This window comes from Macaca fascicularis, chromosome 18 (genome assembly GCF_037993035.2).
Source record: "Macaca fascicularis isolate 582-1 chromosome 18, T2T-MFA8v1.1".
Classification (NCBI taxonomy): domain Eukaryota; kingdom Metazoa; phylum Chordata; class Mammalia; order Primates; family Cercopithecidae; genus Macaca; species Macaca fascicularis.
In genome coordinates, this window is record NC_088392.1 from 1,245,348 (window position 1) to 1,271,216 (window position 25,869).

At 53.7% G+C, this 25,869-nt stretch overlaps 1 protein-coding gene across 12 annotated transcripts in view; it reads right to left on the reverse strand.

The window, feature by feature from the left end:
• CTDP1 (CTD phosphatase subunit 1) overlaps positions 1 to 25,869 on the reverse strand; it is a 73,472-nt gene that overhangs the window by 19,522 nt on the left and 28,081 nt on the right. For 2 of the 12 annotated variants that reach the window (XM_074022328.1, XM_015439589.4), the window contains exons 6-11: positions 21,001 to 21,091; positions 18,417 to 18,583; positions 16,276 to 17,310; positions 13,269 to 13,404; positions 12,904 to 13,110; positions 2,682 to 2,844 (exon numbers count right to left, since the gene is read on the reverse strand). In XM_074022328.1, coding sequence (XP_073878429.1) covers positions 2,682 to 2,844; positions 12,904 to 13,110; positions 13,269 to 13,404; positions 16,276 to 17,310; positions 18,417 to 18,583; positions 21,001 to 21,091 — 1,799 coding nt within the window. Of the gene's footprint in view, positions 1 to 2,681; positions 2,845 to 12,903; positions 13,111 to 13,268; positions 13,405 to 16,275; positions 17,329 to 18,416; positions 18,584 to 21,000; positions 21,092 to 25,869 lie in introns of all 12 variants that reach the window. The other 10 variants (XM_015439590.4, XM_005586367.5, XM_074022331.1 and 7 more) reach the window with 6 other exon arrangements.

Genomic DNA, 25,869 nt, shown 5'->3' on the forward strand with positions numbered 1-25,869 from the left:
CTCTGAAAGCAGAGACATCAAGTGAGTGGTCTGCTAGCTGTAGAAGCCTCTGCGGTTTAAACCCAAGAAGAAATCCAGATGCCTGCTGGGTCTGACATTCCCACAGCACTGACCGGGCTGAGTTCTCCAAGCTGCTCCTCACATGAGGGGCGGGGAAGCCCCCGTCGGGGGAGTGGGAGTGGCATCCCCCACGGCACGGGCAGCTCTTGGGTCAGCAGCTTTGCCCCTCCTCTGTCTACACGGAGACCCTTCCTCTACCACTGAAGCAGGAGACGCCCGTCTAACACACTGACGTGCCAGAAACGGCCAGAGGTCTCCACACCCCTCACTCAGTGGCCCCTCCACAGGCTGCACTTGATCCTGGTTCCAGACCACTTGACTCCCCATTACCTGAGTCCCAAAAGGAGAAGCAGCCCCCACCCCATGTATCCCCAGGATGAAGAGAGGCCACGGCAGCCTCCAGGGAGCACCACGGGGCAGGTACCCAGTTCGTCTCACAGGCCCACGGGGGTGCAGCCAACGGGCCTGAGAGACAGGCTTATCTGGGGTGCAGCTGCCTCATCTGCCCCAAGCACAGGGAGTGGCAGAGGGACAGATGTGAAACGAGGCTGTCAAACCAGGGCCGGGTCACGAGGAGCTTCCTGAGGCTGCTGTAATAACCACGCACCATGGCTCAAATGATCCAAATTCACAACCTCACAGCTGTGCAGGTCAGAAGTCCAACATGAGCCTCACAGGACCAAAATCCAGGTGTCCACAGGGAGAATCCCTTCCTCACGTCTTCCAGCTCCTAGAGGCCTCGGGTCCTTGGCTCCGGGGCTCCTCTGACCCTTTCTCCTGCAGGCGCTGATTGTCTTAAGGGCCCAGGACTCAGAGAATCAGGCAGGCTTTAAATATTCACAAACATAAAACCCTCTGGCCTCTCTCCCATGCACAGAACAATCCACCGCTGCAGTCTTCCGCTTTCAATACCGTTTGTTCCCGAAGAGCCACATCTGGGGGTTTATGATCACTTTTTATTTCTGAGATATAAAGGATTAGGTTTTGGGGTGGCTGAAAGCTGCTGAGTACATTCAAGACATCTGTCTCCCATTGAGAATTCAACCCCCTTTGATATCGAATGACTAAGAATCAAGTTGTCACCACTGCCTGAAACAGGACTGCGTGGGGAACAGACCCTGAGTCCTCCAAGCCCGACCAGGAAACCAGGAGGGAGATGGGATGTGTCAGCGGCTTCCAGGTGGGAAGAGGTAGAGTCCCTTCCTCCTCTCTTCCTGCCCCTGGTCCTAGGCAGGTGGCTGTTCCTTACACAGAACCTTCTGGAATCTCAAATAAAGTGGTCTGGGCTTATAGGTAGTGGTTGAGAAAAAATTTTTTTAGAGAAAACATTTTTGTGAAACAAAAAACAGCTAACGTTCAAAAAGACAGAAAAATGGCAGAGAAATTCAGCACACCTGAAAAAAGATCTGATCCTCACAAGATAAACTGGTATCTAAAAGTGGTAACCTGAGTTACTGAGACGAGTCTGCCCTGAACAGAACCGTCTGCATTTTTCTGCTACTGTTGAAAATAAACAGGAGCTGTTTTCCTCCTCAAGAAACTTCTGCTGCCTTCTGGATGCAAACAGAATGGCGGCTCTCTCCAGAGGACAGCGGCACCAGGCAGGCAGGGAGGACGGACTCTGGAGGGAACACGAGGACCTGAAGGAAGGGGATGGCCTGTGCCCTGGCCGGTTGCGGGTGAGGACCCCACACAGGTGCCACCCACGAGGGCAACTTACGGGAGGACATGGGACGTGGTTTCCCAGGATGGTCCTTCTAAAGAATAGTATCCGAAGGACGGTGCTGCGAGATCGCCCGCCCCAACACCCCGACTGTTGTGGAACCTTCCATCGGGTGGCCTGGGACCCAAGAGGAGAAGCACGCGGGCCAAGGCCCAGGACACAGGAGCGAAGCAGGACCCGGCTGGGAAAACCCCAACTCCACCGACGCGGCCTAAAGCTCTCTAGTGCTGTGGTAATGAGATGCTGTGAGAATCACCAGCCACTCTGTATGTGTGTGTAAGGCCCATGTGCAGCGGACACACAGCGCTCCAGCGTTTCTCAACCGGGGCCTGTCGGCGTGGGGCAGGGGGACTCACTCCTCCTCACAACCATGAGTGCCTCCAGACCCTGTCCCATGTCCTTGGGGTGGGCCAGGAGAGCAGGAGGGGCTGGGCGGTGTCGGTCCTGGTGAAGACGCAGGCACGAATCCTAAGCCACAACTTCGACGTGTTCTCACGCCACACATTGCGGACACACCGCTTAATGCTGTTCTAGGTCTCCTTGAATAGGAAGTTCCATGAAAACCACGAGTGCTAGTCTCGAACTAGACACGACTGCACAAGTGCAGAATTCTCGCTCTGCCTCCACCCGCACATCGCAGCTCTGCGGCCCCAGCATGAGCGCCGCCGTGGGCACCAGGGCGCGGTTGGCTCACCTCTGCCCCAGCACGAGCGCCGCAGTGGGCACCAGGGCGCGGTTGGCTCACCTCTTCCCCAGCACGAGCGCCGCCGTGGGCACCAGGGCGCGGTTGGCTCACCTCTGCCCCAGCACGAGCGCCGCCGTGGGCACCAGGGCGCGGTTGGCTCACCTCTGCCCCAGCGCGAGCGCCACCGTGGGCACCAGGGCGCGGTTGGCTCACCTCTTTGTCCATACTCTCTAAATCTTCCTTACAAAGAGTGTACAGCGGCATTGTCTCAGACATACTGGGCTGTCGCTTTCTTCTAGAAGGGCCAGGCTGCTCTCCGTCCGGAGCGTCAGGCAGCTCTTCGCCGAACGTCTGTGGCTGGGGTGGCGGAACCGCTCTGAAAGGAATTTCATAGGCCCCACATGAGGAAGTCAGTTTGAATCGCACTTTTCAGCACCGAGTCAGACTCCTGGCTCTCGGACTAGGCAAACACTCACACCCCAACAGGGAATCACAGGAAAAACGGGATGTTTCGCCAACACGCTTTTCAGAGTTTAATAGATCAGAGGTGGCTAACTGGGCCAGGCTGAGTGGCAAAACATGTTTCTGACTATCCTGTAGAAAAGTAACACCCAACTTCTTTTATCCACAAAACCCCCGTGGGGCAGAGAGCCTCTGCTGGGCTCCAGCATCTCAGAATAAAGGGCAAAGAGACACAGGCGACTAAGCATGTTCTGGGAACCCCCAGGACACGCCATTCACCCTGAAAACAGGGTCTGGAGAGCTACATGGCAAAATACAAAACAAGAAAATGCACCATCTCCGGGCTGCGAAAACAGATACAAAAAATGGTGAAGTGACAAAACATGTCAGTGGGCTGAAATTAAAATCATTTCACAGGTTTGCACGGTGGCTCATGTTTGTAAAGCCAGCACTTTGGGAGGTCAAGCGGGGTGGATCGCTTGAGGTCAGGAGTTCGAGACCAGCCTGACCAACATGGCTAAACCCCCTCTCTACTAAAAATACAAAAATTAGCCCAGTATGCTGGTGCATGCCTATAATTCCAGCTACTCAAGAGGCTGAGGCAGGAGAATCGCTCGAATCCGGGAGGCAGAGGTTGCAGTGAGCCGAGATCACGCCAATGCACTCCAGCCTGCGCAACAGAGCAAGACTCCATCTTTAAAAAAAAAAAATTCACAAAAAAACCCAGAAAAAGGTAATTCTCGTGCTTGTATGGTTAAATATTAATATAATAAATCAACTAGAAAGGGCCAATTTTCTGTTTCAAGGATTTTTCTGCTATGTTAAAACCGCAGCTCCATTTGAAATGGTTCTTCTCCTCTGTACATATCTTTCTCGATCTGGATGTGTGAATCTTATTAATATATTCTAATGCATGCCTCTGACTGCTAGAATTTAAGGCAGGCCTCTGGGAAAATGGGTGGTGCTGCCCTCCTCAGAGGCGGCCGTTTCTAGCTGCTGGTTCTTCCCTGAGTGACCAAAGGACGAGACCAGGAGGCACTGAGCGTGCGTCCCAGACATCAGCTCGCTCGGGACAGGCACGAGGATGAGGGGATAAAACCCATCCTGGTGAAGGAATACAGGCATTAAGTCAAAGTCACAAAACTAAAAAGACACAGCTATATTAGGCTATTTACAATGAAGAGAAGATTTTCTGCCCAGAAATCTGAAGGTGCTGATCTGTGCTGTTTGGAATTCAGGACTTCCTGAGCCTTGACAAAGTCCACTCTTCACCTTGGCCCTCTGTGAACACACGCTTCCCATCCCGCGAGCGCCGCGCTTCCCATCCCGCGAACACGCGCTTCCCATCTGCATTTGGCTGAAACACCCATGTACGTATAACCAGACACACGCAGTTCAAAGCAGTGTTGTTCAAAGGACCAACTGTACTGTTATTTTAAACTGAATTAAACGTTTCAATTAATGTTAAAAACCTGTGATAACTGCTCTACTCCAGCCAAACACCCCACCTCTGAGGTCTCAGAGAAGGCCATGGGGGAGCCTGTGGGGAGTCCGACATTCAACCCCACTGGCAGCAGCGAGGCCCCTCCCACCCATGTGGGGGGGGGTCAGGACTGTCACCAGCCCCCACTGAAGATGCAGACACTCCTCCCACCCATGTGGGGGCGTCGGGATTGTCACCAGCCCCCACTGAAGATGCAGACACTCCTCCCACCCATGTGGGGGGGGGTCAGGACTGTCACCAGCCCCCACTGAAGGTGCAGACACTTCTCCCACCCATGTGGGGGCGTCAGGACTGTCACCAGCCCCCACTGAAGGTGCAGACACTTCTCCCACCCATGTGGGGGCGTCAGGACTCTCACCAGCCCCCAATGAAGATGCAGACACTCCTCCCACCCATGTGGGGGCGTCGGGATTGTCACCAGCCCCCAATGAAGATGCAGACACTCCTCCCATGGTGCCAGCGATGACGTGGGGAGCCAGGACTGCCACAGCAACGGCGTCACCCCCATCGCCACAGCTGTCCACCAGCAACAGCGTCACCCCCATCCCGACATGTGTCCACCAGCAACGGCGTCACCCTCATCCCCCACTCTCAGGCATCAAAAAGAGGCCGTGTGGGGAAATGGACTCCTGTCCCGACTGGCAGGAACTAGGGGGCCTCCACTCCTGCTGCTGGAGCATGGCCCAAAAAAAAATGAGCGATGGGAGAAGGTTTAAATAAGATCCAAAGTTTCCTAACATGATGTGAAAAAGGTCCAGGTTTCAATCCAATGTCACTTGCCCCAGCAAGAACCAGGAAGATCTCAAACTATGGAGAAAAGGACAATCAACAGAGGCCAAGCTGAGAGGGCAGAGATGCTAAAATTCATAATGACTTATAGCATCCATGATAAAAATGCTTCAACAGGCAATTGCAAATATGCTTGCAAATACGCAAATGAAAAACACAAAGGGTTGGTAAAGAAATAGAAGATACAGAAATTTTATAACTGAAAAATAAAAACTAAAACCAAAAAATGTCATGGACAGACTAGCAGCAAATGAAGGAGACAGAGGAAGGCTGTGAACCTAAAAATCTAACAGAAATCACCCAACCCGGACAACAGAGAAAATGAGCTGAACAGGAAAAAGAACACAGCTTAGGAAAAGCCTCAGCATCCGTGTCCCTGCCGTCCCATGCATGGCAGAGATGGCCTTGAAAAGCAATGGCTGGAAATGTCCCAAAGACGTCAAAAGACATAAACCTTCCAACTCAAAAAGCAGAGTCAAACCTAAACAAAGTAAACCCTCCAAATCTACACCAAGACACGTCATCATCAAACCTCAACTAAAGATGGAGAAAAACCTTGATGGCAATGGAAGAGAAAACACAGCTTACCTACAGGAAAAGCGGCCAAAGACAGAAGATCAGTCATCTGAACGACGGAGCCCAGAAGGAAGCCAGATGTTTCTCAGGCCCTGAGAAAAAGGAAGATCAACCCAGAGTCTTATCCCGTGAAAACGTCCCCCAGCAAGGGAGAGACTGCAGAGGGCCCAGGCCTGCCCCGAGAGCATGATGGACACCGCAGGGCAGGTTGGGAAGGAAGGGACCCCTCAGGGAACTCCCGCAAGGACGGAAGCAGGAATCCAGGCAAGCACCGGAGACTCCGCTCTGGTTCTCTAGACCACACCTGACTGTCGAAACAAGTCATAAAAAATAATCCCAAAGCAAGCAGAAGGAAGGTAAGAAATAAGGAGGCTGAAAACCAAAACCAAAAAAAAAAAAAAAAAAAAATAGAGGTAAGTGGAGCAATTCCTTAAAAAACAGAACCAACCACAACTCACCCGAACACAACAGGTCCTGTGAAAAGCCCTGTAACTATTAAGGAAAATGAACATGAAATTTTAAATCTGCAAAAATAAAATCTCCAGGACCAGACGGTCTCACTGGAGAATTCTCCCAAATAAGTGAAAGGAAGGGGCAAGTCTACAGTCTGACCAAGGATGCTAGAGGGTGGACGCTTCCCACCTCACCACGGGAGGCCACCAAGCGACAACAAACCCGGGGACAGACGGCACACAATGTGACAAGTACAGCCCCACAGGCCTCTCAACATCAACATGAAGACACTTCACAGAAGTGCATCACGGTTACTACACACCACAACCAAGGGGATTGGTTTCTGAGTTGCAAGGTTGTTTTCATGTCCAAAAATCAGTCAATGTGACCACCGCATACTGACAGGCAAAAGAAGAAAAACCACAGACACCAGAATATCAATCAACAAACACCGAAAAAATGCAACACCCACTGGTGTTAACAACTCACAGAAAACAGGAAATCCAACTTGATCAAGGGCATCTCCGGGCAGAAAACCCAGGAACAGACCACACAGGTGCACCTGAGCACACTTGAGACGCTGGGGCGGAAGCAGCCGTGGCGGAAGACAGCGCCCGCGGCAATGTGGCTGGGGCCAGAAAACCAACCTCAAGAGCATCGCGGTGTAAGATGAAAGACTACAGATCTTTCAGGATAAAACATCAAGAAAATCTCCGGGATCTGGGACTAGGCTACTAGTTAACTTCACATCAAGAGCATGATTCCTGAAAGAAAGAAGTGATAAATAGAATCTTGTGAAAATTAAAAACTTTTGCTCTGCCGAAGACCCTCTAGAGGATGATCTGCCTGACTGGAATTCAGGACTTCCTGAGCCTTGTCAAAGTCCACTCTTCGCCTCGGCCCTCCATGAACACACGCTTCCCATCCAGCGAACATGTGCTTCCCATCTGCATTTGGCTGAAACACCCATTTATGTATGACTGGACACACACAGTTCAAAGCAGTGTTGTTCAAAGGGCCAACTGCACTGTTATTTTAAACTGAATTAAATGTTTCAATTAAATGTTAAAAACCTGTGATAACTGCTCTACACCAGCCAAACACCCCACCTCTGAGGTCTCAGAGAAGTCAAGTTGCTGCCTGGGAGGAAAGGATTTGTAAGCCGCACAGCCAACCAAGGACTAGCAGATGGAACACACACAGGAGGTGATGTTCAGTGGCATTATTCACCACAGAAACGCAAGTCACAGCCACAACCAGCTCAGGACACACCTATCAGAACAGCTGCAATAAACAGCTCTGGCCACGCCACCTGGGTCACTCACCACCACTGAAAATGTGAGATGATGATGCAGGTATTCCGGAAAAGGGTCTGGCAGTTTCTTTAAAAAGCTAAACACACACTCACTATCCAATTTAGCAACTGTACCTACCACTGGACATTTATCCCAAAGAAATAAAAACTTAGATAGGCTAAGTATCCCACATCCAACACGCCTGAGACCCAAAGTGTTGTCTACTTTGGATTTTTGAATTTTGAAATATCTGTGTTACACTTACGGGCTGAGCATCTGCAACTGGTGACCCCAAATTCGAACGCTCAGATGAGCATCTCCTTCCAGGCCACGTCACTGCTCAGAAAGGTGCGAATCTTGGAGCATTTCTGATTTTGGATTTTTGGATGAGATGCTCAACCTGTGCAAACATTTAGAGCAAAGGCTGGAGACAACCCAAATATCCCTGAAACGGGGAACGGTGAAGCCACAGACGGCCCCTCCACACACCACGAGACACGGCTCAGCGAGAGGAGGACATGAACGAGGGGCGCAGAGGCTCCAGGAACCGGCCGAGGGAGAAGGGTCAACTCCAGAAGGCTGCCGACCACCGTCCACAGCACTCTGCAGAGGGCACGGTGCAGGGAGGGACAGCAGGTGGAGGGCCAAGGGTCAGGGAGGGGAAGTGGCTGAGGCCGTGAGGGCTGCAGGGGAGCTGGTGAGGGTTCTGTCTTTCTGTCTGGATGAGCCCCTGTGGGTCCCAGTGATGAGCTTGTTCCCCACTTTCACAAGAGGCAACCACAGGGGAAATGGGATAAAGGGTCCAAAGGGCCTCTCTGCATTATCACTGCGTGTCAATCTACAAATATCTCAAAAAGTTTAACCAAAAAACTGAATGTTCCCACTCACCCGCAGGTCCACAGTGAGCCAGGCTGCCAGCCCAGCACCAAAAAGCTCAAAGCCAGAATTTTAAAAAATGTACAACATTCAAAGCCTTAGATGAGGACCAGTCCAGGGATGAAGGGCCAACCGCCCTCACCGCCGAGCGTCCTGTCACAATGGGGTCTACACAGGGTTCCGGGAACAGAACGAGGAACCACCACTCTTAGGATGGTGGGCGACGGGGCCACCTCCACAGCAGCACAACCAATGCACACAACAGATGAGGCCTGGGGCCGCGCAGGTGCGGTCCTCACCGTAAGATGGGGTGCCACAGGGAAACTGGGCAACCAATGCACGCAAGAGATGAGGCCTGGGGCCGCTCAGGCGTGGAACCCACCTTGAGACGGGGTGCCACGGCGGAATCACACCAGCGCTGTTACAAGGGTGTGAGGGTGGCTGTGGAGACCACGCTGGACTTGTCTGTACAGGCGGAGTGGTCCTGCAGGCACCAGGGGTCCGCACGTGGAGGGGCACTGCGGACACAGGTCTATGTAGTGCAGGGGACTGGGCAGGCGCCACACGAACTCAAAACAAGCAGGGGGGACTCTTGGATTAAACCAGAAGAAACCACTCTGCCTGTTCCTCCAAGGAGGAGGCCTACAGAGAAAAGGTAGGGTGTGACCAGAGGCGTGGCCGAGCCACACAGGCCCAGGTCCTCACTGCAGCAGGAAAGCCCCACAGAACGCCTGCCGGCCGGTCCCGTTTCCTCAGACTGTCAGCACCATGTCCAGCCTGGGGAAGGAGACCTTCAAACAGGCATTCCTTTTTTCTAATACAAATAGGTAGTTCCATCAATTTTGAAAACTATCAAAAAGCAGAACCCAGGCTCATTTTAGGAGAACTCAGTTTCCAACACGTCCAAGTGAAGGGAGAGACATTTCCTTAATGTGGCAAAGGTGTGCCCGCCTGCAATCACCCAGGCCAGGCGGCCCGCTGCCGCGGCCACAACAATGCTGCTTCCCGCCACCAAACTGATGATTATCACAACCTAACAAATCACATTAACATCCACTCATATAAATGAGCTGGTATTAACTGAAGTAATATTGGTATTTTGGTGCAAATTACACTTTCAAATTAAAAACAGCAAAAGTCAACTTATTCCAATGAACTGCAGCCCAGCGTGCGTCTTCCTTACAAAAGACAGGCAGAGCTGAACGGTAGTTTATGATGTGCCATTCGAAACGTTCTGAACTGCTACTGTTGACGTAAACTATACACATTTCAGAACACGTACACAGTTATCGGTTGCCATATTATTAGTGTCACTCAAGTAAAAGTGTTTGACTTTATTCAAATCTAGCTTACTATCTGCAAGTATGTTTTCAGGTAACAATTATTTTTTTCTCATTGATCTTAGAAATTCCTAGCTCACTTCAAGCAAGGCTGAATTATTAAAAAACCAGTTTTGTATCTAATCTTTAACCACTCTGCGTAGTTTTAAGACAATGAGGACAGGAGCTTGAGACCAACCTGGGCAACATGGTGAAACCCTGTCTCTACTAAAAATACACAAATTAGCCGGGCGTGGTTGCATGTGCCTGTAATTCCAGCTGCTGAAGAGGCATGAGAATTGCTTGAACCTGAGAGGCAGAGGTTGCCGTGAGCCAAGATTGCACCACTGCACTCCAGCCTGGGCGACAGACCAAGACTCCGTCTCAAAAAAATAAATAAATAAAAATGCTGAAGAAAAAATAAGTCAAAGGTTTGTGATTTTACTTTTAATTACGAAAAAAAATTTTTTTCTGAGACAGGCTCTCACTCTGCGGCCCAGGACGGAGTGCAGGGCGCGGTCACAGCTCACTGCAGCCTTGAACTCCTGAGCTCAAGCGATCCTTGTGGGTCCACCTCCCAAAGCACTGGGACAACAGTGCCAGCCCCTGAACATTTCAGTCAACAGTATGAAAAGCAGTGTCTAAAGAACAGGTGCTCTTCACGGTACTGATCGTGTGGCTGCTTTAAACTATGTGAGCGTTTTGCAAAACTGCAATTTCAAAGCTAAATCTCAGCAGTGTCACTTCAACGCACGTATCTGTCCTGCCATCATGCTGCTACTGATTAGAATTACAGCACACAACAGACCCTGACTTCCTAGCCACGGGGTCTCTGCATCATTCGGCTCTAGGTGGTGCTGGCCTGTTCACTGACTGGCCCACAGCAACCCCATAGGCCAGGCTCCCCCATGCTGTTCTCAGAAGAGTCCAGGAGCTCTGTCAACTGGCTGGAGAGCTGGAATTAACTGAGTTAAATGAAGGAATGAGAGTAGCGTCAAAGGACGAAGCCCTGATTTACGGAGAGACCTGTTACCAGTCCCTGGAATCACCGCTGCGGTGAGGGGCTGTGGGCTGGGCCTGAGCAGCTTCAGGGCAGGGCTGGTCACCAGAAGGCTTTGCAGGAGCAAGTGGGTAGTGGGTGGATCAGCCGTGCCTTCGCCACAGACGGAAGGACGCAGAGCTTCCGGGGGGACACGCGCCGTGCTCATGGCCCTTCTGGACCCTGCCCCTTGCACCCCCTCATTTGGCTGTTCTTGAGCCTTTAAAATAAACTGGTACTGCTGAGTGAAATGTTTTCCAAAGTTTCGTGAGCTGATTCAGCAGATGATCAAAACTGCAAAAGTCTGTGTCTGGGGACCCCCAACCCTGTGGCCAAGCTGGACGGTGAGGGGCCTGGGGGTCAGAGATGAGGGCAACCCTCAGACGAGGGAATGAGCCCGTAGACTCAAGGCCTGATGCCAACTGTGGGTCGTCAGCATCAAAAACAAACTGAACTGCAGGCGCCTGTCGGCCCCGAAGAGCTAGAGCAGCAGTGTTGGAAAGACACCTCGTGTTAAAAGCCCAACCAGCCCGGACAGGAAGCCTTTCTAACGACCAGAAACAACGTCACCATCAGGACGCCTTCTTAATGACAGGCGACGACATCGTCACCAGGACGACACGATGGGAGGTGACATCACCACCCAGCGCCTTCCTAACAACGGGAGGTGACACTGTCACCAGAATGTCTTCCTGTCCTTCGGGATGACATCATCAGTGTGTGGCTGGGGATCCTCTTCCCTGTCATCAGAATGGAGAACCTCGGATTCATCCCAAACCCCCCATCCCCCAGGTCCCAGCGCGTTGCCAGGCTGCCGCACAGGAAGCCACCCTGCACCTGCCCACCTCCCAGTCGCCCGACCCGACGACTCCTCTTAGCAACACTCCCCACCGTGACCTCAAGGGCTGTGAAATCAGCCGAAAGGGGCACACGCTACTCTCTAGAATCACAAAAGACAAAACACAATCTAAAAACAGAAAACCTGGGAGGAACCAGAGCGCGTTTCCAGAGGGAGTGGCCTCTCCCGAAAGCTGACTGGGCTTTGTCGTGGTGCCTGGCGGGGCCTCCTCACTCACCTGCCCACCCAGGCTCGGGAGCTGCCGCCCACTGTGCAAAGGCCACGCTCTGGCCACCCCTGCTCCTGACCTGGGAGGGCCATGCACTCCGGGCCTCAGTGTCCCCACGCAGGGACAGTGCTGGATCCTGCAAGGGCTCGAAAAGGACACCAAGTCGTACCTCTCCATCTACCCATTAACCATGAGCACCCGTCTCCCTCCAGCAGCCTGCGTTCTGCACCCGTCGCAGGATTTGAGGCGTTGTGACCTGTCAGAGGGCTTCCAGGGGTGAACACACACCAGGTCTTGGTAGGTGCTCCTCGCCCGGGTCAAGTTTAATCTAGTTAAACTTTTGGTTGAATTTCAAAGCAACAACCACAGAACAAAGACTCATTTAAATCTCCAAGAATGTCCCATGGGGTCTGCAGGGGCCACAACCTCAGGCTGAGGGCTGATCTCCGGTCCACACCGGTAAACAGGCACAGAGGCCACGTGCGCAGGAAGCATCCCCCGGGGCCTGCAATTTCCCCTCTCCAGGGCAGCACAGATCCCGGCTACCAACGCCTTCCAGTCCAGTCAAGTTTCCCTTCCTCACGGTGCTGTTTGCCAACAGCCACTGCCATCACCCCTGCGCCTGCTCTGTGTGGAAACAAAGACGGCAGCCCGGGGTCTGGCAGAGCAACAAACGTGGGGCCGGCAGAGAGCAGCCGGCAAGGCGACGGGGGCGGGGGCTCGAAACCAGCCCTGCTCTGCCCATTCTCTGCTGAGTGTTCCCAGGACCGAGTGCTCTGCGGGGCGGCCACAGGTGTGCACATGCAGGTGCCTGGACAACATCTGAGAAGCTGGTTGTAGGGTTTTGTTTCAGTTTTGGGAACCAAGAGAGGACAGAAGAACAAAAGGACCCGAGAGAGCCAGTGGGGGCGGCGTTCCCACAAGGTGGAAGCGGGAGTCACCGTCTGCAGCCTCCACCCGCCCTCACGTTGGGCAACTGGCGCCATCCCCCTAACGGACCAGAGCAGCTTGAAGAGCCCTCACTAGCTGGGGGCAGTGGCTGCGCCACCATGTACCTGAAGGAAGAGGGCTCCCGGTGGAGGGGTAAGGAGCTGGGGGGCGCTGGGGGCCCCCGGGCGCCCGTCCTGATGAGCTTCCCCGTGTTGGAGTCGTAGATTCGAACCTCGGGGCCAGGCTGGGCCTTGGGAAGAACCGGCATCGGGTGGAACAAGGTGGTGGGGGGCACACCCTCCCGGTCGGGAAAGGCTGCAGGACTGTTCTCCCTGTCGGAGGAACAGAACAAGGGCCATGAGCGGGGCGTCTGGGCGACGCAGAGCAGGCACCCAGGGACACCTGGCGGGCACTGCCTAGGTGTGTGAACCAACAGCTGTCTGGCGAGGGAACGCCTGGCAGGGATGTGCGGGGTGCGGCGAGGACCCACCTCTTGCTGTGGTCGTCCCTGAGCGGGAAGAGCTGCTCCTCCACCTTGTCCCAGCGCTCCAGGCAACTCCACAGCCAGTCAGGGTTGACCACGTGCAGGTGTCCGCACTCCTGCGCCTGCAGCACCTTCTCTGTGCCTGCGGGAGACCCGGCTGCATCAGGCTGTCTTGGCCAGCACTGGAGGCTCAGGGCCCACATCTGGCTGCACCCACCAGGGCCCTCACCCGACTGCACCCCACCAGGGCCCAGGGGCCTCACCTGGCTGCACCCACCAGGGCCCTCACCCAATTGCACCCCACCAGGGCCCAGGGCCCTCACCCGGCTGCACCCCACCAGGGCCCTCACCCAACTGCACCCCACCAGGGCCCAGGGCCCTCACCCGGCTGCATCCCACCAGGGCCCTCACCCAACTGCACCCCACCAGGGCTCAGGACCCTCACCCGACTGCATCCAACCAGGGCTCAGGGCCCTCACCTGGCTGTAATCACCAGGACTCGGGGCCTTCACCCGGCTGCACCCCACCAGGGCCCTCACCCAACTGCACCTCGCCAGGACTCAGGGCCCTCACCCAACTGCACCCCACCAGGGCTTGGGGCCCTCACCCGGCTGCACCCCACCAGGACCCTCAACAGACTGTACCCCACCAGGGCCCTCACCCGGCTGCAACCACCAGGGCTCAGGGCCCTCACCCGGCTGCACCCCACCAAGGCCCTCACCTGGCTGCACCCCACCAGAGCCCAGGGCCCTCACCCGGCTGCACCCCACCAGAGCCCAGGGCCCTCACTCGGCTGCACCCCACCAGAGCCCAGGGCCCTCACTCGGCTGTACCCCACCAGGGCTGCCCACTGCAGGTTCCCATCTCCCAGGCCAGGGATAAGCAGCCATGGTGGGAAGTGGTGGATCTCAGACGAGGAGCTGGGCACAGCAGGTGACGTGAGCATGTGTTCAGGAAGGCCCCTCAACAGTAAGGCCACAAACACCGAAGCAAAAAGAAACGTGAGCACAATTCCGGGGGAAGGAAGGAAAGCGAAAGAAGGGTCAAGAGCTGGGCAGACACAGGGCAGGGCAAATGGGCACCCGAGGGGCCAAGGAGGACCCCAGCCTGGCCCACCTCCATGCTCAGGAGAGAAGGGCCAGGAGCTGGGCACTCACGGGGCAGGGCAGATGGGCACCCGAGGGGCTCAGGAGGACCCCGGTCTGGCCTGGCTCCATGCACAGGAGAGAAGGGTCAGGAGCTGGGCAGACATGGGGCAGGGCAGACGGGCACCTGAGGAGCCAAGGAGGACCGTGGCCTGGCCCGGCTCCACGCTCAGGAGAGAAGGGCCTGACTGCCCGTGGGAGGCCAGGGCCTGGCTTTCTCCTGGGATCAAGGGTTTCGCTGGGCTCCACGGAAAGCCTGCCCCTGCCCTGCAGCCAGCACCTGCCTATTTCACACTGAGATGGAGCCTTCCATGTACCCTTGATTCAAACGCTTTACTGAGCACATGCATGTCCAACACCACGTGACACGGACTAGAGGCGTGGCCTCAAATAAGACCACACTTGCTGTCAGGGAGCGTGCGTGGACAGGGATGAGCTCACCCCACAAGGCTACCCTGAGCCCTGGAGGCGGGGCCACGCACTGAGAAGCCCTCTCAGGAAACGCCGCCAGGACAGGAAGCGCGATTGGAGGAGCAGAACCTGAAGTGATTTAGGCAATCTTCATTCGGGGAAAATCCAGGTGCTTATGGGAGCATTTTCACAGAATAACTAGAATACTGAGATATTTGGGTTTTTTAAGCACTGGGGTGCAAGTCTTCCTTCAAGATTCACCTATCGCTGAAAGGTTCTGTTTTATTCGGCAGAACTTTCAACGTGTCAGAGCGGCCTGCCCCGTCTGGGACAGGTTTCACCATCAGGAGACAGCAGGCCTGTCCTCCGCTCTCCCAGCCACAACGTGTCCTTCTACGCACGTTTCAGCCAAAACTTTGCACTTAGTTTTCTAACTCAGAGGCTTTGTCAACCTTTTACCTGTGAACTGAGGGCCCCGCATCCTGTTTCTGCCTGGAGTTTTTCCACTACACCCCATCGCTGATTCCTTGTTCTCTAATCCAGCCATGGCTCACTCACCCCATCGCTGATTCCCTGCTCTCCAATCCAGCCACGGCTCACTCACCCCATCGCTGATTCCCTGCTCTCCAATCCAGCCACGGCTCACTCACCCCATCGCTGATTCCCTGCTCTCCAATCCAGCCACGGCTCACTCACCCCATCGCTGATTCCCTGCTCTCCAATCCAGCCACGGCTCACTCACCCCATCGCTGATTCCCTGCTCTCCAATCCAGCCACGGCTCACTCACCCCATCGCTGATTCCCTGCTCTCCAATCCAGCCACGGCTCACTCACCCCATCGCTGATTCCCTGCTCTCCAATCCAGCCACGGCTCACTCACCCCATCGCTGATTCCCTGCTCTCCAATCCAGCCACGGCTCACTCACCCCATCGCTGATTCCCTGCTCTCCAGTCCAGCCACGGCTCACTCGCCCCATCGCTGATTCCCTGCTCTCCAGTCCAGCCATGGCTCACTCGCCCCATCGCTGATTCCCTGCTCTCCAATCCAGCCATGGCTCACTCATCCTATCGCTGATTCCCTGTTCTCTAATCCAGCCATGGATCACTCACCCCATCGCTGATTCCCTGCTCTCCATGGCTCACTCGCCCCATCGCTGATTCCCTGCTCTCTAATGCAGCCATGGCTCACTCCAGGGAGAAGCGCTGAACTTTCTACACCGCACGTGAGTAACTCACACCACCCAACACTGTGCGTGATGACTGCGGTCCGAAAGCATGAACGTGCCCGAACTCGAATTTCACCCAACGTCATGATCTATTCTTAAAATTTTGATGGTGATTCTGGGAAACGTTTCTAAAAGTTGAATGTGAGATGAACAGCAATGCCAGCTCTAAGGAGTGCCTGCAAGGAGACGGCGGGCCTGACCATGCCCGGGGCACAGGGAGGCAGCACTCACCAGCCCGCGCGGCGATCAGGTGCGTGGCCCTGTCAGGGGCGTCGGGGCTCAGCACCAGCCGAGTGAGGATCTTCGCTCCCAGCGCCGTGGCGTGGTAATGCTCCCGCGTCTTCTCTATCGGGAAGTTTGTCGGGTGCAGCCCACTGAAAATTATGGCCACATCAGCCAGCACCTTGCTCTTCAGTTCCGGCACGATCTTGCGGATATCCGGCGCCTCCTCGATCTCCTTGTTGAGGAAGCGGTCGTACTTGGCGTAGTAGTCGGTGTGCACACGGACCAGGATCTCCTCCAGGTAGATGAGGTGGTCATCCTCGTCCGTGTCCTCCTCCTCCTCCTCCTCCACACTCTGGTCCAGGGACTCGCCCGCGGTGACGCCCGACAGCTCGCTGTTCTGTGACTCGGTCTCCGCCTCCTTCCTGTCGGCACAGCCATTGCCCAGGCCGCAGAGGCCGTCCCGCTCGCCCTCCTCCTGCCCACCCAGCTCGGGCCCCTTGTCTGGGGCATGCGTGCCGGGCTCGGCCTCTCCGGGGAGACTCAGTGCTGCAGGCCGCCCCGGCTCCAGGGAACTGCCCTGAGCCAGCGCCCCGGCTCCCTCTGGAGCCGGGTTCTCCTCCTCCTTTGGCTTCTGCCGGCTTCTCCCCCCCTCACTTTCGCCGTCAGAGGCGGAGGAGGGAGACTTCGTGCCCTCGGACTCACTGCTGCTCTCGCTGTCGCTGGATAAGTCGAAGTCCAGGTCAGTGCCCGTGGCACCCTGGGCAGGCCGCTGTCCCGGTGCCGCCCGGCCACCCTGCACACAGGATCCTTGGGGCTCAGGAGTGCCTGCCAGCTCTCCACTGCTGGTGGGGGCCTGGGCAGCGGGCCAGGTGTCCCTCTCGTCCGGTTTCCCAGGGCGGGGCGAGTCCTGGGGGGCGGTAGCCTCACTGCCGTTCAGCTCCTGAGCCGGCTTCTCCAGGCCATTGCTGGGCTCCACTCCAAGGGCCTGCGTTCCCCACTCGGGCTCTCTCACGGGCGGAGCTTGCTCTGCGATCTCGGTGCCTCGAGAAGAATGATTTACTAAATATGCATGCAAAAGGAAAAGTTACCGCGATTCAGCATTAAACGTTAAATAGCATTCCAAGTTAAAGCAGTGCCCTTCTTCATGGCTGTGAACTCTGCCACCCTCTAGACCAGGCCTTGGCAACCTTGCTGTGAAGAGCCTGACGGGGTGAGCACCCCTTACCCGAAGTGCATGGGGCCACAGATGTTTTGGACACTGAATGTGTTTCTGAGTTTGGAGTATTTGCGTTAAACTTACCACTTGAACATCCCAAATCTGAAAAATCCAAAATGCTCCAATGAGTATTTCCTTTAAGCACCATGTGGGCAACTCAAAAAGCTCTGGATCTGGGGGAGGAAGGATCCTCCGTCTATAAGAACAACTGGAGGTCTCCAGGCTGCAGACCTGGCGCCACCGTGGCCACAGTTTCCCAAGCCCCGGTCTGGAGGAAGTCAGCAACTCCACGCTGACCCCAGCCATCTGCTGAAAGCCTCGGCCTCCTACAGGAGGGACCCCAGTCCCACCCTCTTCTGGTTTCAACCTCCAAGTTCCATTTTAGTGACTAGAGCAGCAAACGTACGCCTCAAAATATTTTTTTTTTTAAAACTAAGGGTCAAAAACACTTAACTTTTCACAGGGTGGACGTCAGCCGCAGGCCTGCCTGACAGGTTAAACCACGCTGCTCTCTGGGCCCAGCCAGCGCCGGGCCTGAACACTGCACTCTGGGGACGGTTCTTCCCTGCACAGCCACTGCCCCCACATTCGCTCTCTCTACAGAATGCCATGGCCCGAGGCCCAGGCGTGCGTTTAAGGAAAACTGGGATGAAAGGAGTTATTCACGTGTTAGGTTAAACAGTATCCTTTAGTTTTTATTCAACTGGGAAAATGCTTAAGTGAGGGCCATTTTTTTTAAAGCCCAAATCAAAACGACATAATATCCTGTTTTCCAGTACTATATACATAAATCCAATAACCTCTATTGAAATACAAATAAAAAATCAAAGTGTATCTTGAATTTAGAGCAGTCAAAATAGAGATAAGAAATAAGAAGAGCTAAACAATAAGCAAATGTAAATTCTAGAGACTCAGGAAGGAGGTTACCCACCTTTCTTTCTCGTCTGAGAGTCTCGGGACCCAGGGGGCGCATTCATATCACCTGTGCCCTGGAAGTACACGTATTTCTTCACAGTTATCAGATTGGGGGCAAACTTCCAGACATCTTCTCGATCATCAATAATGCAAACCATTGAGTCTCCACACGGAAAGAGGTTTCTACAAGTGAAAATGCAAAATTCACACAAAATAATAATGAAAAGAGTTTAAGATTCTAACCCACATGTAACCAACAGACAGCAGGTTCATCAGAAACTGACACCAACCGCCCTGAAGCCCTTTCTGTTTGGGTCACATTTAAACCTCAGTAACATCTTCTCCACAGCTTCTGATTCTCCTTCAAGCCGGAGTTCGCAAACTGTTTCTTAAAGCGCCAGAGTCACTACTTCAGGCATGAAGGGCCACAGGGATGAAACCCAACTCCGACCGCGTGGGCGTGGCCATGTTCCAATAAAACTTCCTGTACAAACCAGGCTGTGTAGCCTAAAGGCCAGAATTTGCTGACTCTGAAAACAGCCCGGGATGGGCTGTGTGGCTCAGGCCTGGAATTCCAGCGCTTTGGGAGGGCCGCTTGAGCCTCAGAGCCTGAGACCAGCCTGAGCAACACGGTAAGACCCCGTCTCTACAAAAAATACAGAAGTTAGCCGGGTGTGGTGGTGTGCACCTGTAGTCCCAGCTACTCAGAAGGCTGAAGTGGGAGGATAGCTTGAGCCCAGGAAGTCAAGGCTGTGGGGAGCTGAGACCACACTACTGCACTTAGGTCTGGGCAACAGAGTTAGACCATCTCAAAAACAAAAAAACAAAAACCAGACCTACTGCTGATGCAGAATTTCTAAGTGGACCTACAGCTACCTCCATGTACACCACAGTGCCCGCCACTAGGGCCTATCCTGGGTGTGTCCCCATTCGATCCTATCATTCTGCCTTCAGGTAACTTTTCCCCTTAACACGTCACTAACAGCACCTCTCATTCTCTTTAGCCCTGATTAATCTGCTCACTCTGGAGCTAACTAGCAAAAAGGAGGTTTCTGAAGTAAATACTTTCAGAGTCTCTTCTTAGTTAACATCAGCTTGCATAGGCCTCACAGTCTGCGTGGACTCCCTAAATGTAAAAACCGAAGCACTGGGAGGCGGCGGCCACCGTGAGCCAGGAAGCGGCTGAAGCTGAAGCTGCGACCGCCAGGGCTCCTCGGGAGAACAAGCCACACCTGATGCGTTGCAACAGCAGGGACGGACTTCCGGGTGGAAATGGGGAAACTCCTCGTACAGAGTGGGCAAGAAACGCCAAAGAATACAGAAGGATATAAAAAAGTCTCTACGTAGGGCAGGGAGGGGCCACCCTGTCAAAAAGGCTCAGAGGAGCTGAGAGGAGGAGGCTCTGGAGCTCATGGAAAGGAAGAAATGGCAAAAAGCAAAAAGACGGGCAAAAGTCATGTGACTTAGGATTTTATAAATTATCAGTAGGATTAACACAGGCAAGCTCCTAAGAAAACTATAAACCTCAGATGCTGACGCTGACGTCAAGAACTGCCCCTAAACCAGGAGCCCCACAGAGCTGCTGAACTTGTGTGTGGGGTGGGGTTATCCACATTCCTCTGCCCACTCGGGTCCCTGATGCCATCCCGTCCCTACGCCTGCCCTCCTGGGTTCTGGGCCCAAAAGTCCAGTCCCCGAGTTCCCCAGGAGCCCTAGTCATTCCCTGGATACTCAGAGGCAAAAGCTGGCCTCCTGTGGGGACGCACCCCTGCCTCCTGCCTCTCCAACCACAAGTCTTCGCACAGGAATGAAAACCTGGAGCTAAAGGGACTAGAATGATCACACATGCCAGGGTTGTTAAGCAAACAGATGCACGACGTCAGGCGGCGGGCTGACTTCGAATGGGTGCCGTCTGACAGAGATGAGGCTGAGAGGATGACAGTCCCCGCCTCCACAGACGCAAAAGCCCAGCCCGAGGATGGTTTCAGGGAGGGGCTGTTGGGACGGGGCAGAGCCTGGACTGGGGGCCCTGCACAAGCACCGGGGCTCAGGCAACCTGGGAGACAGTGGGAGTACAGGTTAGAAAGGAACTTTCTAAGTACTCTGAGGCTAACAAGGAAAACTGGAGAGGGGACGTTAAATTCCTTAAAAACATCAATACAGAAATACTGCTCTAGGACGGGTGCGATGGCTCACGCCTGTAATCCCAGCACTTTGGGAGGCTGAGGTGGGAGGATCATGAGGTCAGGAGATAGACACCATCCTGGCTAACACAGTGAAACTCGTCTGTACTAAAAGTAAAAAAAAAAAAAAAAAAAAAAAAAATTAGCTGGGCAAGGTGGCGGGCACCTGTAGTCCCAGCTAAGTCAGGAGGCTGAGGCAGGAGAATGGCGGGAACCTGGGAGGCAGAGCCTGCAGTGAGCTGAGATCGCACCACTGCACTCCAGCCTGGGTGACAGAGCGAGACACCGTCTCAAAAAAAAAAAAAAGAAAAGAAAAGAAATAGGAAAAGAAATACTGCTCTAAATCTCCAGATGCGATTTTTGAAACAGGAAACGAACAGCAAGAGTTCTCTGTGAGGAGCGTGGCCAGGTACATACCTAAGGTTTCCCGTTTTAGAAAACGGGTCAATACATTCATCCCTGGATAATATTCGATGAGAAAAAAGCTTCTTCTCGGGGTCTAAAAAGCCTTGGAAAAGAAAACAGGACAAAGATTACATGCCTGAGACACGTTTAGGTCACACAGCGCGTGGTGAAGTCTTGAATGTTATTTTACAGTGGCAGACACAAAACACGATGAATTGGCACCAAACACTTCATCCCTTTTCGTGTAAGACCGGGCTCACGGAGGGCTTCTTTTCTCTTACGGTGAACTTATTTGTCAAACACGAATCATGTCTGTAAGTGTTTATAATTCTATTAACATGGAAAATTTGTAACATCCTACTGAAGCACCTGTCTAAACCAGATGGACATGAAAACTACGGAAGGCACTTCGTAAGTCAAACAGGTGAGTCACCGTTCAATGTCAAAACGCTCTGCATGTGGTTCTTCGCGTGATGGAGTCTGGACGCTGAACTGAAACTACCCTGCGTCACCTCGGACACGGTCTTTACGAACCCCGGGCGGGCGGCCCTGCTGTTATCTGTAACGGTTAGTGGAGGAAAGGTTACCAAGGAAGCTCGCTTCTCCTAAGTTACTTCAGGAGAATCACACAGACTCACACGCTGTGTTGTAGAACACAGGAAGGTCGGTTACTTCTCACTATGACACACGTTTACGCTGGTCATTCAGGCAACACCGAGGAAGCCTGCCTGACAGAGCAGACTGGGAAGGAAGGACATCGCGACACCACAATGACCAGCTAGTGCAGAAGCTGCTTCCGCAGCGAAGAATCCGCCCGGGCTACAGTTGACACTTGTACTTTACACGACATCTGTTAATTACAAGTCTAGTTTAATTTTTTAAAAGTAATTTTCTAAAGAGCTTTACGTGCTTGATGCTCTGCTTTGACTCTTTAAAGACGGTAAAACCATGCTATCTGCAAACACCCCTTCTGCACTTCAAGAGGCACCGCCGTCACAATCAAGAAATCAGGCAGAGGTTTCTTGGTATTACCTCTGCTCTGGGTTTCCTGATCTATAAATTTATCTTCTGAACTTTTAGCTTACTGTATTACCTTCCTAAGTTTGCAAAGTCTTCAATTTACAGTGAAGTGCCCATAATTTTAAAGAAAGATAATTTAAAAATAAGTCATCTCTTGCTAATTTACAAGAACCACAGAATATATAGTAAACGTATTTCAGTTTGTGGAAGTAGGGGTACTAAACAAAAACAAAACAGACTTTTCAGGTAATTTATTCTATTGGTAAAATATGTTGGAGGCATCAAGTTCAATGTCAATTTAATTTCACTGGCCATTTAAAACATTCTGGAGAGAAAAAGCTACGGTAAGTATGAAGCCTCACAAGGAAATGTTTCAGCTACTCATCATACAAGTGGCTGAAGCCATAAATCTGGACATACCTCAAGAGATAGGTATTCCATGGCACGTAGATAACGTGTAAGAGTGTTTGTTCATTTAACATTTACTGAGTTTAACATTACTTGGAATTTTGCCAGGAATATAAGGTACAGGAATGAATACAACACAATTATTACCCTCCCAAGAGGCTGAAATTATAAGAAAACTGAACACATTAACACACAACCTCTATCTGGCATGACACGTGCAGGTGCCATGGAACAAAACGGAGACTAGACTGCAGAAGAGTGAGCCAGTCCAGAGTCGAGAGCTGGGTCTGTGATCTCATCATGGCACACAGGTCCCCTGCATAACCGTCAGCTCCGCATGAAGCACAGGAGGTAGACCAGACATCTCAGAAGCACTGTGAACCCAAACTCCAACCACGCAGCCCACATCCTCTCAAGACTTAAGACTCACTGCAGCACCTGGCTCCACGCCCCTGTATGACACACGGGGTCCACTTCCGGGATGTGAACGCGCCCACGACGCCCGGCTCCACATCTCCGCGCGGCACACGGGGTCCACTTCCAGATCCGAACGCACCCACGACGCCCGGCTCCACATCGCCGCGCGGCACACGGGGTCCACTTCCAGATCCGAACGCACCCACAACGCCCGGCTCCACATCTCCGCGCGGCACACGGGGTCCACTTCCGGGATTTGAACGTGCCCTGACTGCACTCCACGCAATCACTATTGTTTTCACACTGGCTTTTAATCAACTACTGCCTGCACCCATCCCTACTGAGCTCAACCTCTGTACCACCACCTCTGAGATCACAAACGCGAGAAACACGCTGGCTGTTTTCGATACAGGCTGAAACACGCATGACAGTTAAAACAGAAGAGCTGCTCTGGGCGCCACCTCAGTTACCCTGCAGCCCCGCGGCGCTACGCACAATGCACTCCGGGGTCCGTAAGATCTTCTGGGAAGATGAACCCACCTCCTGGCTGAAGCATCACCACCTCCAAACGTTTCCAATGCAGCACTGCCAGGAGCTTTCCCTTCCTTGATGTCACTGGTTTGTTAGTATTTCAGTAACAAAAAGATATCTGGACTTAAAGGAGAAATAAACGCAATTGTTTCTTACTATATACAGACACTTAACTTCTAGATGATCACTGAGGCCACGAAGTCGCTAAATCTAAAGTCTGTTAATGGAATTATTAGCGTCTCTACAGTCACATAAAAGACACGCATCCCAAACACTCAACATTTCTGTCCTAGTCATACTGAAAGCACACATGCTATCAACACGGTCACTTTCAAAATGAAAAGCATCAAAGGCGGAAGCTCAGCAGCCACCTCAGGCTTCAGTCCGGACCTCACTTTCTCACTTGCAGAAAAGCTGACCCAGGTCATCTCTACAGATCCTGCCAGCCACGACGAAGCCAAGCTGGGCCTTCCTGAACCGCAGCCTGGACGCAGTCCTCCTCCCGCATTGCTGGGCTCGAGGGCCCGTGTTCTGCTGAGAATCTCTGCGTCCATGTTCAAAGGGATACTGGTCTGCAGTTTTCTTGTGATGTCTTCGTCTGGTTTCAGCCCATCCCTTGGACATACTGGAATGCTGGACTTTCACGTAGATAGCAGAGCTTGAAACGCAGAAGGCGCCAGACAGGGCCCGGTGATGCCAGCAAACCCAGCGGGTCTCCCCGCAGCAGGACCCACGCTCGAGGCCCTCCGCAGCCACGCCCCCACCCACGCTCGAGGCCCTCCGCAGCCACGCCCCCACCCACGCTCGAGGCCCTCCGCAGCCACGCCCCCACCCACGCTCGAGGCCCTCCGCAGACACGCCCCCACCCACGCTCGAGGCCCTCCGCAGACACGCACCCACCCACGCTCGAGGCCCTCCGCAGACACGCACCCACCCACGCTCGAGGCCCTCCGCAGCCACGCCCCCACCCACGCTCGAGGCCCTCCACAGACACGCACCCACCAGCAGGCTCCCATGCTCTGCTGTCCAGGTGGCTCAGGGGCCTGCAGATGTCAGTATGGATGTTCTGCTGAATTTGCAGGCAGCTACCAGGCTCCCTCCAGCTTTCAGGCTGATAAAGAAACATGGCATTCTCTTCACCTGCTTCATCTTTCACCACACGAGGCCTCATGAACGTGGAATCTGACTGTAGTGTCCCACGCCCTGCCTGTCGGTGTGAAGGGTGGCAAGGGTGTGGCCCAGCTAAAACCTGGGACCCCTCTGCTTTTGGCCCAAATCCCCTCCAGCCAAGCATTTAAACAGACTCGAGCCTTCCACATACTCATCCTCACTGGGGCTTGTGTGCTCTGACCAACAAACGTTGACGTCCCTCAGAAAAGGATAAGCAAGACGTGTGCAACAGCCAACCTACATAACCCCAACTTTAAAGAGAGAGACCTGGAGAAGGATGCCCCAAATAAGAAACATTTGCATGGGCACTAGATACACGGACAGAAGATGGGACAGGAGAAGAAGGAAAAATCACCGGTGCATCCTGGACTGCCTGCCGCCTTCAGGAATCAGACTTGCAGGTCGCCAGGCTGTGCCCGCTGGGGAGCACCCTGTGTGGGAGGCGGGAGGCAGGAGGCAAACGCCTCACCTGCCAGGGAGCAGGCCATGCAGCGCGTGGTGCTCACAGTCCTGGGGGTCAGGAACCACGCCCCCACTGAACAAGCTGGGTTTCAGGAACTCACCCAGAGGATCCAGTCCACAGAGGAGGGAAAAACTCACATAAAATGATGAAGATTTATAACAAAGGAATGGATGAATTCTTGGTGATGAAATCTTACGTGAAAAGAACAGTACATAAACTTGTGCACATATTAAGACAAACTCGGCAAAATTATACACACAAAAAAACAGAGAACAGGGGAGAGCCACGGATATGACGACCGTGAGGAAGACTTCTCTGGTCTTTAGTCTCTCCCTGACATTTGTTATTGTGAACGTGACGCCCCTCGGGCGTCTGGTCTGCGTGGGCGTCACCCGCACTGCGGTGTGTGACTTACAGGTTGGCCCCGGGAGGTGCCTGGTACTGGCTGCGAAGGCACAGTCCAGGGCTAGAACACACACAGGGATTCAGGGCTGGGACACACACAGGGATTCGGGGCTGGGACACACACAGGGATTCGGGGCTGGGACACACACAGGGATTCGGGGCTGGGACACACACAGGGATTCGGGGCTGGGACACACACAGGGATTCGGGGCTGGGACACACACAGGGATTCGGGGCTGGGACACACACAGGGATTCGGGGCTGGGACACACACAGGGAGTCCGGGGCTGGGACACACACAGGGAGTCCGGGGCTGGGACACACACAGGGAGTCCGGGGCTGGGACACACAGGGATTCGGGGGTCTATTTCCACATAGTGGAAGTCGACTAAGGCAGCTTAGTCGGCCTGGGCTGCTCTGAAGAAACTCCACAGCGTGGGTGACTCAGGAACGGACGTCCCTTCCTC